Genomic DNA, 15,257 nt, shown 5'->3' on the forward strand with positions numbered 1-15,257 from the left:
AAAGTTCTTCAGGAAAAGTCTAAGGTGGAAACCACTTGTAGCTAAAGGAGTAGGAAAAATTTCATGAAGGTGGAACCTGACTTTGAAATGTTTCCTAAATGCCTACAGTAACTACTAAGAGATACTCTACTCTAAAATAGTCTCTCTTCTCCTGGGAGGGGGTGGTGGTGACAAAAATCTATAAAGGAAGAACACAAGAGGTCTAAGGTCTAAAGAAAATGAATTCTACTGGAGTAAGACAGTTTCCACTCTAAGGAAAGTTCTAGAGAAATGGTAACATTTGAAATGGGATTTAAATGGCTGGCAGGTGACTAACAAAGGGGCAGGGAACACTTCTCTTCTGCATGCAATTAGTTTGATTATCTGATTGTGTCATAGTCCTCTACTATATATTACACTATGATGAAGGCAAGGGTCTTATCTTTTGTTCAACACTTAGCATCATGTCTTATATATAGCAGGTGCTCAATGTTTGTTGAACTGACTGGAGCAATAATGTGTAGACTTTCAAATTACAAGAATCATGTAATACAATTAAACAAAATGTTTGTTTTTCTAGCTAATTATTTCACTGTTTACTGTGAAGAATTTAAAATGATTCTTCCTGCAGCTGAGGACCATTTTTCACAACATTGTTCTAAAAACTGCAAATTTGGGAACCAGGAACACACCTTGACATGTTCTTCTCCCCCAAGTACAATTTATTTTATTTTTGATTTTTGCAAGGCAATGGGGTCAAAGTGACTTGCCCAAGGTCACACAGCTAATTAAGTGGTTAAGTGTGTGTCTTGAGGCCACATTTGAACTCAGGTCCTCTTGACTCCAGGGCCTGTGCTCTATCCACTGCACCACTTAGCTGCCCACCCCCCACCCCCAACTACAATTTAAAACACAACAAAGGCAACTTTTCAAAAGGGCTAAATTTAATGTTACATTGAAAATATTTACATTTTTATCTAAACATAAACAAAGTACTTGACATTTCTTATTGCTTACATCTGACTTTCTTCTATTCCTGATCAAAGGCACCTCCCAATAGTAAATGTCTGCAAAATATTATCCTGTAGTCTCAAAATATTCAGTTGTTAACCTTTGATTTGTAATGAATATAATGAATGCCTTAAATGGAATTCTCTTATTTTTAACCATAGTTTTACAAAGTACAGGCTTTCCTTAAAGGCTAAATAACCAAATATATTTTCCAAGTAAGTAAAGAGCAAAAGGTCAACTCCTACTTAGTTTTCAGTCGTCTTGATGACTTTCTATGAAAACCTTTGGCCTTCTCCTCTGGTTTTGTCTCCCATACTTTGATTTTGATTGATGAATAGGAGATCTAAGGTTTCCTCCCTGAGTGCATATACATGAAGATTAGTCAAGAAACTTGGCTTTGAATCCTGAAATCATCTAACTTAGTTGAGTGATTTAAACATATGATTTAACCCATTAGGCCTCTTTTGCTTCATTTGTAAAATGAGGAAGCCAATAATATAGGTAATTATTAAGTCTCCCTCGATTTCTAGCAATCTTTAATTCTCAAGCTGTATATAACCTTTGATCTAGTGAGACCACTACTAAGATCCTAAAAAAGGGAAAAGAACCTACAGGTACAAAAATCATTCATAGCAGCTTTTTTGTAGTAGCAAAGAATTGGAAACTAAGAGGATGCCCATCTACTGGGGAATGGCTGAACAAGTTGTAGTATATGAAAGCATGCTATGTGTGCTACAAGAAATGAGTAGGAAGATTTCAGAAAAAGCTGGAAAGACTTGCATGAACTGATACAAAGTGAAATAAGCAGAACTAGAACATTGTATATAGTAAAAAGCAATGTTGTGTGATGATCAACTACAAACAGTTTAGCTCTTCTTAGCATATAATAATCTAAAACAACTAACTTCTAAGGACTCATATTGACATCCATAGGAAAAAAAAGATGATGGGAGTCTGAATGCAGAGAAAATCATATGATCATTTTATCTTTTTTACCTTTTGGTCTGTTTCTTCTTTCACAATATGACTAATATAGAAATGTTTTCCATGATTGTACATATAATCACCTATTTAAAATTCTTACTCTTTTAGTAAAGGGGGAGGGGAGGGAGAAAATTTAGAACTCAAAAATCTAAAAAATGAATGTTAAAAAATTGCCTTTACATGTATTTGGAAATTTTTTTTAAAAAAAAAATCAACAATTCTACTTCTAAGAAAAATCTAAATGAGACCCATAGCCCTATCTTAGGAAAAGGGTAAATCTATACAGGTACAGCTCATTTTCATTCTAATTCATGATGCTGTTTATCTGAATTATGTAAACACTGGGCAGCCTGTAGGAAAGACAAACTAGGTTTTTCCCTTTTGAATTAAACCTTCAGTACCATTTTTGTTTTGTTGCAAATATAATGTGTTCATTAAAGAACCATATTCACTCTTCGGATAGAAAACTATATTCCAAAAGCAAAAAGGAGAATTTTGGATCAACTCTGCTTCAACTTTACTCTCTCAGGTAGTTAAGCTGATTACCTTGGGATTTCCCTGACTCACAACATTGGCTCACGTTTATAGTTATAATAAAGGGCATTAGCTAGCTATGTCTGAATATCCTTTAAATTTTGAACACTTTATTAATTGCAACAAGTCAGCAAGTGAAAAATACTCTTAACCGGTTTAAATATATATTCACAACACATTTATAATGAGCAACTGCAATGTTAAGTGCTTCACAGAAGAGTAATTGTTTATCCATATCCTTCACCCCAACTAAAGGTGAAGAAATATGCTAATTGTAAAAGGTAGTCAAACATTTAACACTGAAAAACCCAGAGTTGCTGAAGGTTGGATTTGGACAGATTTATGGAGATGCAATTTTTGTGATAGGATTTAAGTAAGGGTTAGGAGATCACAGAATAAGTGGAGATTTAATCTAAGTATCCCAGCGGGAGAAATTTAATGTGTGCAGATAGCAAAAAGGAGACCAAAAGGAGTTCCGAGAAGTGACTAAGTTAAAATGATGGATAAGAAATATTTTCATAAAATATTTTGCTGCTGAAGGTAAAGGTAGAGTGAGCAAAGTGCAAGAGAACAGGTAAATTAGTAGAAAAAGTGAATCTGGCTATATGAACAAAGAAAACTCTTAAGAACTTTGAATGAAAAGTAGAGGAGAAATCAGACAACTCATTCTGTATCAAGGGCAAGACTTTAGGGGAGAAGGGAACCAAGAGATTTCCCAGCTTATAAGATAAAGTTACTGAAATGCTTTTGGTGACTGTTTTCTCATGTCTAAAATGGGGACAACACTTGCACCGCCTTTCACAATTCAGTGCTCTGAAAAAAGCACAGTTAACCATAAATTGCTGTGTAAATGTAAGCTATTGTTGGGAAAAGATGAGCTGAGGTATCATCAGTCATGGTTTGAATTGTAAGGCATACCCAGTGAGAATATGAAGACAAATAAAAATAGAAAGAAATCAGAGAAGATATCTAAAGACTTACAAAAAGTTGCTGTCAGATGTATAAGAAAGGAATACTAAAAACTGGACACAATAACTTTTCAAGAAAATGTAACTTCCACATTCAGTGTAAAAATCAGTAATGTCCAATGTCACTAAAATGAACTACTTAAATGCACATTAACTGATTACATTACCTTTTCCTGTCATATACTTCACAACTTTTCATGTAACATCCTGTTATTTAAAAATAAATTCCTGTTTACAAGAAAAATACCAGTTATATGTGCTTGAGTAGTTTGTCTGGGCATTCATCTTGCAATGAAGAACTTGCTAATGAAACTGTTATAAACATAACGTTCCAGTAGGTTGTTGTGCTTTATACAACTAAGGTCATTTTGCAGACCATGTGGTCATTTGGAGGAGTCACTGACTTCAGGGATTATGACCAACCCAGCATTTGCAGAACTCTTTTTCTTCCTATTGACACCCACTGCTCCTGAATATCCCAGATGGTGGTAATGAACCTCCAGTCATGTGCAGGACCAGCTGAGCTGATGAATGAGAAAAAGGAGTAGCCAAGGGAAGGAGTGGGGAAACTACTAATCAGAACCACATTTTTCTTCCTCTTTCTTCACTTTAAGATGGGATATGACTGTAAAATTATAACCAAAAGCATCACAAAACATGTCATTTAAAAAACAGAATGGGCAATCATGAGCAGGGAAATAAGGATAAGATGCAAATTAACACCATTGTGATGGCCCTGAAATCTCTTGGCACCAACTCTACAATATCTGAAAGTGCAAACTGTAACTACATTTTTAAACTCATAAATATTTCTTTTATTTTTTATAGCATTTTTTAATAGTAGTAACATTCACTCCACTAAAGTTAACACTGGAAATGCAGATCCTGGATGCAACCTGAAATATTCTTTGCCTTTACTACACAATTTAATGAAAATATCCATGATGATCATTTTGATTCTAAGTGTAAATTTTTTCTTCAATGCCAGGATTTGCAAATCCCTTAAATAATGAACACAAATCATTATTTTGCACACTTAGTTATTCTCAAAATCTTGAAAGGGACTTCTGCAATCACCCATCTGAAATAAAAAGCCCCTTTACATTTTCCAATTAACTACTGAATCTCTGCTTAAGATTTCTAATGAAGGGAATACCCAGCTCCCAAGATATTCAATTCTAAAATTGGCCTAAATAAGCATCGATGTCTTATGCAGAGCCATTAGCTGTTTTGGTAAAAATATTCAATTTCTTGCTTTTAAAACTAAAGGTAAAGTTATTTTCTTTTGTCAGCTGAATTCCAATCCAAGTTTCTGTAATTGGTATTGAAAAAAGATAAGGAAGCTGGAGAACATTCATAGTATATAGACATTTATCCTTGGAATTAGAATTTTTTTTTTTTTTTTTTTAGGTTTTTGCAAGGCAAATGGGGTTAAGTGGCTTACTCAAAGCCACACAGCTAGGTAATTATTAAGTGTCTGAGACCGGATTTGAACCCAGGTAATCCTGACTCCAGGGCCGGTTCTTTATCCACTGCGCCACCTAGCCGCCCCTAGAAATGGTTCTTAAAAGTGCTATTAGCAAACTATAAAATACAGCAAACATGTTTAGTATGTTCATCACTTGCAGGTGTCCTGAATGTCCCTTAATCTGCTTCCTCTCTTTATCATTCTCTCCATTCTAAACAGAACAGCTCTTTTTAGTTCTGACCTATCAAATTAAATAAAATGAATTCTGTATTTCATATATTTTGTAGCAATAAAATTCACTAAGCAACTAAATTTCTATATTTCTTTTTGTAACTTATTTTTATATTTAAAATTTGTGAAGATGTGCCTTCTAGACAGAAGGATGCATGGACAAAGTTGCTGTAAAATCATTCAGTTTTCATCGTGGAACTCCGCCATGCTTTTAAATAGATTTTTTATTTCCTTTTTGGCTTGCATAAAGGAACACAACTATGTTGGCACAACTTAGATTAAGGTTTAAAAAAGAATCTCATAACCTGTCTTTAATTATTTATTAAGTGAAAATAGTTCAAGAAAAACGTTAAACTTTCAATGTTAGCCAGCATGTGATTTTTAAAGGTACAGATGATCCCATATGTGGATTACTTGGGCTCCTGGGGGTTTCTCTTAGGTTCTGCAGCTTGCTTTTTGACCACCTCGTGGCAAATTAGGACTTCTACCAGAAGACAGATATTGAACAGGGAAAGATGGTCAAAGTCAAAGCAACTGATTCTTGCTACTTGTTAGTTCTGAAAATAGGCTTTGTTGAGGGTAAAATGCTAGAACAAATTGAGTAACTATAGATCTCTTTTATTCATTTTCTCTTAGCTTCTCTCCAATTATTACTTTATTGCAATGTGCTCATAGGTAGAAGTTGTTATTCCCAAACACTCCACTGATGCTCTCCTTTCCTTCAATCTCATTTCCTGCCTTAATTATCCAAGGCTGTGCTATAAGATTGATCAACTATAGCCCCAAAGTAAAAAAAAAAAAAAAAAAAAAAAAAGTTGTCACAGATTCTACATACAGGCAAAATAGGTTTACTGGAATGTCTTTAGTCACAGTTGAAAGTAGCAGTATTGAAAACATTAGTTTCGCCATAAATAATGGAAACCATTTCCAAAATCTAATTTTTTTACATGAGAAAAATTATACACTTTGTGATCATTACTTGAATGGTTACCAATCCTTTTTACATAATGTTTCATCTCTTACCTCCCATCCTATCCCTGAACTTGATGCAATAAATCCCTCCCTCTCTAATTTACAGTAGGAAGTTATGTTAAATTATAAATATCATCATCAACGTTTAACTCTATATACAAATAATGTATTGGCAAGTATCTAGTTTCAAATTAGGCATCTATAACAAGGCAAAGTAGATGTTTCTTTTAAAAATAAATTAATGACAGCATATTTTGGTAAAGGAGAGGATGCTAATCGGGAATTTGTCAATGCTCCAATTTGAACAGGACACTTGCCTCTTCTTGAGAAAAAACACTTTCCAAAGTCATGTATATTTATCTTTAAATTATGCAGCAATCTTCTTTTTTTTTTAAATTGTCCCAGAAATGGTTTATTAGAGATCTCTGGTCACAGAATCAAGTCCGATATTTCAGGACAATAGGAACTAGAAGAGAGAAAAGAAAAATCAACAGAATGTCAATCAGTTAAGGAGCATTTATTAAGTGCCCACTACACCCAGCAAATGCACTACAAAAATAAAAGGAAAGAAATTTCTGCTCTCACAGAGCTTACATTTGATTGGGGAAACAATTCTATAAAATTGTACATCTACAAAATGTAGATATATGTAGACATCTGCAAAAACCAAAAAAACAAAACAAAACAAAACAAAACAAAACACCAAAAGGCATTGGGGATGGGGTGAACAATAGCAGTTAGGGGAAAGAGAGCATACAAGAGAGAAATTGAGCTAAATTTTGAAGGAAACTAGGGATTCTAAAGCTAGAAGTTGAGGAAGAATGTACCTGGGGCAAGGGGGTTCACTAGTGCAAAGGCCCAGAGATGAGAGATGGGAGACAATTTGGCTAGTTCCTTAAGGGGTTGGAAAGCTACACTGGGGCCAAATTGCAAGGCATTTTAAATGACAAATACAGGAATTTACAATTGATCAACTGTCACCAGAGTTTAATGAGCGGAGGAGTTAACATGGTCACACCTAAGCTTTGGTAAAATCCCTTTGGCAGCTGTGTGGAAGATGGATTCATGTAGGGAAATGCTTGAGGCAGGGAATCAAATTAAAATGCTGCTGCAGTAATCCAGGCAAGTGAAGAAAGGATTCAAAGATGCTTTTGAAGTAGAAATGACATGATGTGGCAACTGATTAGCTATCTGGAGCAAGAAAGAATGGATAAAATTTGACATATTAACATTACATTTGATTGCCTACCTTTGAAAAGTGAAATAGAAGGTATGGCAAAGGTTTCTGGTTTGTTTTGTTTTTATTAATTTTTAATTTTTGTCTTTAACCTTATCCAAGGAGATGCCATTTAGTAATAACTAATAAATGTGAAATAATAGTTCTAGAAAAGAATGTCTTGAGGAAATTTCAAATTTAAAAAATCATAAAACCCCTACAAAATATACAAAGAAAGCAAAAATAATCTTATTTTATAAATGTAAAAAATGGAGATATTTAATTTTCTTAGTCAATCTTCAAAAAAGAAAAAGTCTATGTAAATAAAACTATCAAATGTCAGTATCAGTAATGAAATGCCTTGACAATTTTTGAAAAACATAATTTTCATCAAAGGAATATATGAAGTTAAGCAGCAGGGTGGAGTTCATACTATGGTCTAGAGCACAAGGTAAGAAGAGCTTTTAACTTGGTTTTATATACATCAACTGGATAAAAATAAAAAGCAAATTAAACTCAATTCCAATGGATATTCTGCAACATTCTTCCCCAAGATTGATCAATACTCACTGATAATCACCAGCAAAAGGATAACAGCAACCAGAGCCATGATGGCCTTCATCTGCAACACAGCAAAAAGCATAGGAAACCATGAAAACTTGGGATTTTTTATTTTGGTTTGTTTCTGCAAGGCAATGGGGGTCTAAGTGACTAGCCCAAGGTCTCTCAGCTAGGGAATTATTAGGCGTCTGAGGCTGGATTTGAACTCAGACTTTCCTGACTCCAGGGCCGATCCTTTATCCACTGTATCACATAACTTCTCCCGTAAAGTTAAAAAAAAAATCACAGTGAAATCTCTGTTAAAGAGAACTGATTCAAATTTCCCCCCAAAAAAGGAAGCCATTCCCCAATTGATAAATGGTCAAATGTATGCAAAGGCAATATACAGATGAGGAAATCAAAGTGATCCATAGTCATATGAAAAATTGCTCTAAATCATTACTTATTAGAGAAATGTAAAGTAAAGCGTCTCTGAGGTACCACCTCACACCTCTCAGACTGGCTAATATGACCAGAAAGGACAATGATCAATGTTGGAAGGGTTGTGGGAAATCTGGGACACTAATACATTGTTGGTGGAGCTGTGAACTCATCCAACCTTTCTGGAGAGCAGTTTGGAATTGCACCCAAAGGGCAACAAAAATATGTATACCCTTTGATCCAGCAAAATCACTACTGGGTCTATACCCTTAAGAGATTATGAAAAAGAGTAAAAATATCACTTGTACAAAAATATTCATAGCAGCCCTGTTTATGGTGGCAAAGAATTAGTAATTAAGTAAATGTCCTTCAATTGGGGAATGACTTACAAACTGTGGTATATGTATGTCATGGAACAATATTGTTTTATTAGACACCAGGAGGAATAGGAATTCAGGGAAGCCTGGAGGGATTTGCATGAACTGATGCTGAATGAGATGAGCAGAACCAGAAAAACATTGTACACCCTAACAGCAACATGGGGGTGAAGATCAACCTTGATGGACTTGCTCATTCCATCAGTGCAACAATCAGGGACAATTTTGGACTATCTGCAATGGAGAATACCATCTGTATCCAGAGAAAGAATTATGGATTTTGAACAAAGACCAAAGACTATTACCTTTAACTTAGAAAAAAAAAACCTGTTATCTTATTATATAATTTTGGTATCTCTTATACTTTATTTTTCTTCCTTAAGGATATGATTTCTCTCTCATCACATTCAACTTAGATCAATGCAGACCATGGAAACAATGTAAAAACTAAAAAACCGCCTTCTGTGGGGATGGGAGGAGGGAAGCAAGATTAGGGGGATAATTGTAAAACTCAAAATAAAAAAATCTGTTAACCAGAATGCCTCAGGAATGGGTTTTTTCATTGATTAAAATTTATTTCACCACATGTTGTTGAAAATATGCAAAATAGGGGTGGCTAGGTGGCGTAGTGGATAAAGCACCAGCCCTGGAGTCTGGAGTACCTGGGTTCAAATCCGGTCTCAGACATTTAATAATTACCCAGCTGTGTGGCCTTGGGCAAGCCACTTAACACCATTTGCCTTACAAAAACCTAAAAAAAAAATTTGTAAAATCTTTTACTTAACAAGTATACTTTGCTACCTTAATAAATATAATATTCTGCACAAGGTTGAATCTTGAAGGGCCATGGAATCATTTTAAATCAAATTCTTCTTGTCAAGAATTGAGAAGATTAAAGATATGATTCCAAGGAAGGGCAATCTTTGGTCTTAAGATAAATGAACTTAATCCAGTTCATTGGAAGTACTAAAGTAATTGTTATCTCCATGTGTGAAAATGCATCATGGTTTTTAAGCTTTTAACCATAATATTCTAAAAAAGCCCCAAGGGTGGAGGGAACTAATGGAACTACATAAATGTCTGTCTGGAAATCATTTTGTCTATTTTCCATGTGCATTTTTATCACTCATTCTCTCTATTACTCCTTCTTAGTATTTTATCACTCTTTAAAAAAAAAACTGAAATGTAAATCTTTTATTATTTGTTGTCATTGCCTAAAATGGTTTTTAAAATAATTTCTTGAATTGCATGTAATAGTAATATTAAAATGTTTTAATTAAAACATTTAATTAAAAAACATATTAGTAGAAACTTAATTTTAATCCTTTTTTACTCCTCAAATTCTAAAACTAAATTAAGATTAAAAAAATCATAACGTTCCCCAATTGCAATTGTTTTTACTCATTTCATTTAAAACACTTTGAATAAGTGATCTTAGGTAAGAAAATATAGTTCCTTATCTGTGTTGTAAGAAATTAAGTGAAATCCACACTGACTTTAAAAAAACCCAACTATTTGATACGAATCAGCTTTAGATATTTTGCCTTTCTTCCAAAGGAGTGATAAAATTCTGGATTATCGGCATATCCCCAGATGGTTTCATGAAAAGATGATTTTACAGGTTATGTTTTATGTCAATATAGTGTAGGAATAATAAATATATATATGAGATGTGTTACTGGGCTGAATTTAACAGAGAATAAGTAAAGACACTGGGAGCTAGAGGCAGGGGGCAACTGGTACCTGGACAGCGGTGGTACTTGTCATCATGGAAAGTCTAAAAGAAGGTGAAGGGCTAAGCAGAACAGTCAAGGGTAGGGGCGGTTAGGTGGCACAGTGGATAGAGCACTGGCCCTGGAGTCAGGAGGACCTGGTTTCAAATTCAGCCTCTGACACTTATTACCTAGCTGTGTGATCTTGGGCAAGTCACTTAACCCCATTGCCTTGTAACCCCCCCCCCCCCAAAAAAAGGAGCCAGGGGTGGAAGTCATAGAGCACAGCCAGAAGGAGGGAATGTTGAGAAGATAGGCAGAGAACAAAAGGGAAGGAAGGCACCACTGGGGTCCTCAGGCTCAGAAAGGGCATAGAACGTATGAGTGTTGGGAAACTAGACCCATGGGACTGGGGTGGGGGGGGAAGAAAGATTTTACAGTGCAGTTTGATTATCATATTTAATAACACTATGAAACTTAGAGCAATGCTCCATGGGGTTGTCTGAATAAAGGGATAAATAGTGATATTAAAAGGAATGTAAAATTTCAACTGGAGCAAACAGGAGAGAAATAAGGGCATATTTATAGCACTTATTTCAAAGTGAATAACAATTTTTATTAAATTATTTTCATAGCCTTGATGATATTTGTATTTTCATTTTGGGGGCTATCAATAATGTTCTCCACAAAAGATTTCAGATGAAGAGATTAAGTGATTTACCTAAGGAGATAGTGAAATAGGAGACAAAACTGGTTCTAATTTCAGCAAACATCGCATCCTCTGTGTAGGTGATCCTAGACAAATCATTCACTAATGTTAACTAGCCAATCCCCAAACATTAATTAAGTGTTCATTATGTGTAGACTACTCTCAAGATCTTACGTTCTAATAGGAGAATCAACAAAAGTCATACATAAAATGGTATAAACCTGGGGTGAATAAACTGGTGGGGGGGCAGGAGTAAGAAGACCACTAGACCTTGTCTAGAGGTGTGGAGGACCTTACCTAGAATGTACAATAAGGCTGGAAAGGTAGTATAACACCAGACAGAAAGAGTTTTAAATACCCAAGAGAACTCTTTTCAATTTGATTCTAGAGATAATAAGGAACCATTTGAGGTTAATAAGTAACAATCTAACACAGTCAGACTTGCTTTAGGAAAACCTTTTCTCCTAAATGATTTTTTTGGAGGATGGATTAAGTGTGGGGAGAGATGTGAGGCAGAGAAATCAACCAGAAGACTATTATAATCCTCCAGGTAAGAAATGAAGGCCTGAACTAAAGTAGTGGCTTTTTGAGTAGAAAGATAAGGAAATATGTGAGAAATGTTGTGGAGGTAGAACTGGCAAGTTTGTATGCTGAGCAGAAATGAGGATGTGAATGAGAATCGAGTTCAGGATGATGTCAATGCTGCAACCCAGGGTGATGGTAGGATGGGGGGCATCGCAGAGAAACAGAGAAGTTTGGGAGAGGGAAGAGTATGGTAAGAAGTAGTTTTGTATGTAATTCACTGGATGTGGCAAACCAGCATCCTTACTCTCTCAAATACACACACACACACACACGTGTGTGTATTTGAGAGAGTCCCTCTTATTTCTAAATACTAAAAGAGAATTCATAAATTGACTTTTTTGGTGACTTTAAATAGAAGTCCTTGAGTAAATATTTCTATCATCTTCAATTCCCTTCTCCACGTTAACTTTTGAGAAAGGCTAACTTTAACTTAAAGGTTACTGTTGAACCCATTCTTGAGACCTAATTGACTCAGAGGAATAAAGCCGAGGGCAGAGGACATCATTTCCTGGTGGCTGGAATCAAAACAATCCTGAGTGCTTCTTCAGCCTAGCATGGAGGCATACTAGGCTATGGAGTTCAGAAGCAGGAGCTCAGTTGAATTAGTATGTGGTCCTTGATGCACAGCCTTGTGGACTATCTTCTTGCTTTGGGTAACTACATCTTTCTTTTGCTAACTGTTGAGTGTTTTACATTCCAGCTTTTTAAAACAGTAGTATTTTATTTTTTCCAATTATATCAAAAGACAATTTTTAAACATTTACTTTTTTTTTTTAGGTTTTTGCAAGGCAAATGGGGTTAAGTGGCTTGCCCAAGGCCACACAGCTAGGTAATTATTAAGTGTCTCCGAGACTGGATTTGAACCCAGGTACTCCTGACTCCAGGGCCAGTGCTTTATCCACTGCACCACCTAGCTGCCCCGAACATTTACTTTTAAAATAATTTAAGTTTGAGTTCCAAGTTTTCTCCCTCCCCTTCCCTAAAACAGCAAGCAATTTGAAAGAAGTTATATATCACATTTCAACAATAAGTCTAATATACCAAGGGAACCTGACTGAATCAGGATAGTCTCTTTACATGCATTTGAAAATGTCCCACTGATTGCTTAGTACTAAAAAGGGAATTCATAAACTTTGTGAGGTTTACACATTTTATTAACTTAAGTGTTTCAACAATTTTTGTCTGAACATTAAGTTGGTGTGGAACAAAATTCTAAGAGTTTTATAACTTTACTCAAAAGACATAAAGTGCTGTCAAGTTGTGCTAGATTCAAAATTCAGAAGATAGGAAAGGAAATTCTTACATAACTTTTAAAACACTTCAATGAATAGGGTTTTCTTCTTGGAATATACAACCCTGCCAGAGAATACCTAAATGAAACAATAGTAGTATTGTATCTATGTGTGAGAAAGAAAGGGAAAGGGGCCAATTTAAACTAAGAGTTAAAGTTCAGGAAAATGAAAAAAAGAAATCGAAAAGCTCTTCTAATTGTAATCATTTTCACTTATTTTGTAAAAATTATTTCAAATTTATTTTTTTTAAATCTCTCTTTCCTTTAAATCGTTTCCATAATGAAATTGGTTGTAATTTAATATATTACAGACCAATCTTGAACTCTAGGCAAAGATGGAGAGATCTTGTAATTAAGTTTCAGTTAATACAATTGGATTTAAAGTTAAAAGATTAGAGATAAAAAAAAAATAAACAGCTTCATTGTATAAATGAGAAAAATTAAGCCACAGTGTTTATTTGTAATCTTCAATGGAAGCTTGCCCACTTGAAAAAAAAGTCAATGAAGCATTAGAATCTCATTACAGATAAAAAAAAAGCAGTGGTGTAATACACCATAAAGAATTCTTGGATTCACAACGAGATTGGGCTCAGAATCTTGGCTCAGCCACTTCCTCTGTAACTTAATTTCACTGAATCTAAGTTTCCAAATATGTAAAATGGTAACATTAATATTTATAAAACCTACTTTACAGAACTGTTGTGGGGCTTGAATGGAAACAAAGAAAACATATTACAAAGTGCAATATAAACCTTACTGTTTAAAATCAGGATTTCATAAGGACAAAAAGTAAGCAGGTCCTGGATTTAAGCTGAAACCCTCTAGCTCTACACTTCCTGATCTTCCTATAAAATTGTCTTTTCTTTACTGAAGCTTTCAACACATCCCTTGACGATTGGCTTGAGTTATATTTCAAGATTCATTTGCAAATTGTAGGGTAAAAACAATGAAAAGATCTAGCAGAATCATTCTACTGATTTTCTATGCTTTTCTTGTTTTTTCATTCTATGTTTTAGGTCTTGTCCTGAGTATGTGGAGGGTAGGGAAACATGAATTAAATTCTTTTCTATTGATAACCTTCAAACCATTAACCAAAAAAAAAAGTATAAATCGTCAAAATCAGAGTATGCTTTCCAAAGCCTCTCTTTGAAGGTTTCCTAAGAAGGTAGAACTTGTACATACTTAAATCTGGATTATCTAAAATGCATAAAAGCATAAAAGCCAGAGCTGCCTTGGTCTGGAGCTTACATGTTTGTCTGGTTTTTCTTCCTAGATGGATCATTCTCCCTGTACCACCATTACAGTAGTTAGTTGAGAAAGCAAGAATAGAGAGGTAGCTCTAGCTGAGGTTTGGCAAAACAAAATGTCAGCCAGGGAGGCAATGGGCAGTGAAAGCAGAAAAGTATTGCTAATCTTGAAAATGTGATTTATGTCTGTAACAGGCACTTATAACAAAAGGAATGAATCTCTAAAGTTCTCAAGAGAGCCAAGAATGACAACTAGGTCAAGGAAAGAAGTGAGGGATTTACCATCATGAAATTTCAAAGTCAGCATTTGAGCATAAAAAATATATTTTTCCTCTAATGCTTGGTAGTCACGCTAAATTAAAGAGGTATGAATGGTTCACATAAAAATTTCTGCAGGAATGTCTCTGTAAATATACTTTTCTCTATTAAAAATTTTTTTTGAGACTGGTAGAACTGGCTGGAAGAATATTGGATACCTAGATTTTTGTTAAAAATAAACTTGCCAAATAATTGATTTCAATATTTTCTATTTTTCTTCTCTTTTCTGGTGGTTCATTTAAAATAACAATATCATTTCTTCCCATGTTTTTGTAAAATATTTAGGTGGGGGACTACAGATTCACAATATTGCATATACTGGCAAAAAAGACCAATAAAATGGCTCATTTTGCTGAATATTTTTTCTTTTTTTGATCACTGTTATGAGTGGGGAAACAAATACATTTGGAAATGAATGTGATATTGAAAGAAAAGGCAGCAATTAATAAATAGGAGAAAAGAACGAATAAAGACTCCTGATAAGGATTTATAGGGAAGGACTGAAAATTGTAATGGTATTTTAAGTGTTGAAATTAAATTAAATATAACTAAACAAGTTCAATTCATTGTGCGGCATCTAGGTGATATAATGGTTAGATGCTGAATCTGGAGTTAGGAAAACCCATCTTCCTGAGTTCAAATCTGGCCTCAGATATTTATTGGCTGTGTGACTT

At 34.6% G+C, this 15,257-nt stretch overlaps 1 protein-coding gene across 2 annotated transcripts in view; it reads right to left on the bottom strand.

Moving 5' to 3' along the window:
• Window positions 1-905: 905 nt before the first annotated feature.
• Window positions 906-15,257, bottom strand: part of VAMP4 (vesicle associated membrane protein 4) — a 57,822-nt gene continuing 43,470 nt past the window's right edge. For both annotated transcript variants that reach the window (XM_074222015.1, XM_074222013.1), the window contains 2 exons: window positions 7,934-7,985; window positions 906-6,613 (listed from right to left, as the gene is read on the bottom strand). In XM_074222015.1, coding sequence (XP_074078116.1) covers window positions 6,585-6,613; window positions 7,934-7,985 — 81 coding nt within the window. In that variant the 3' untranslated portion in view covers window positions 906-6,584. The remainder of the gene's footprint in view (window positions 6,614-7,933; window positions 7,986-15,257) is intronic.

Source organism: Macrotis lagotis, chromosome 2, assembly GCF_037893015.1.
Source record: "Macrotis lagotis isolate mMagLag1 chromosome 2, bilby.v1.9.chrom.fasta, whole genome shotgun sequence".
NCBI classification, from domain to species: domain Eukaryota; kingdom Metazoa; phylum Chordata; class Mammalia; order Peramelemorphia; family Peramelidae; genus Macrotis; species Macrotis lagotis.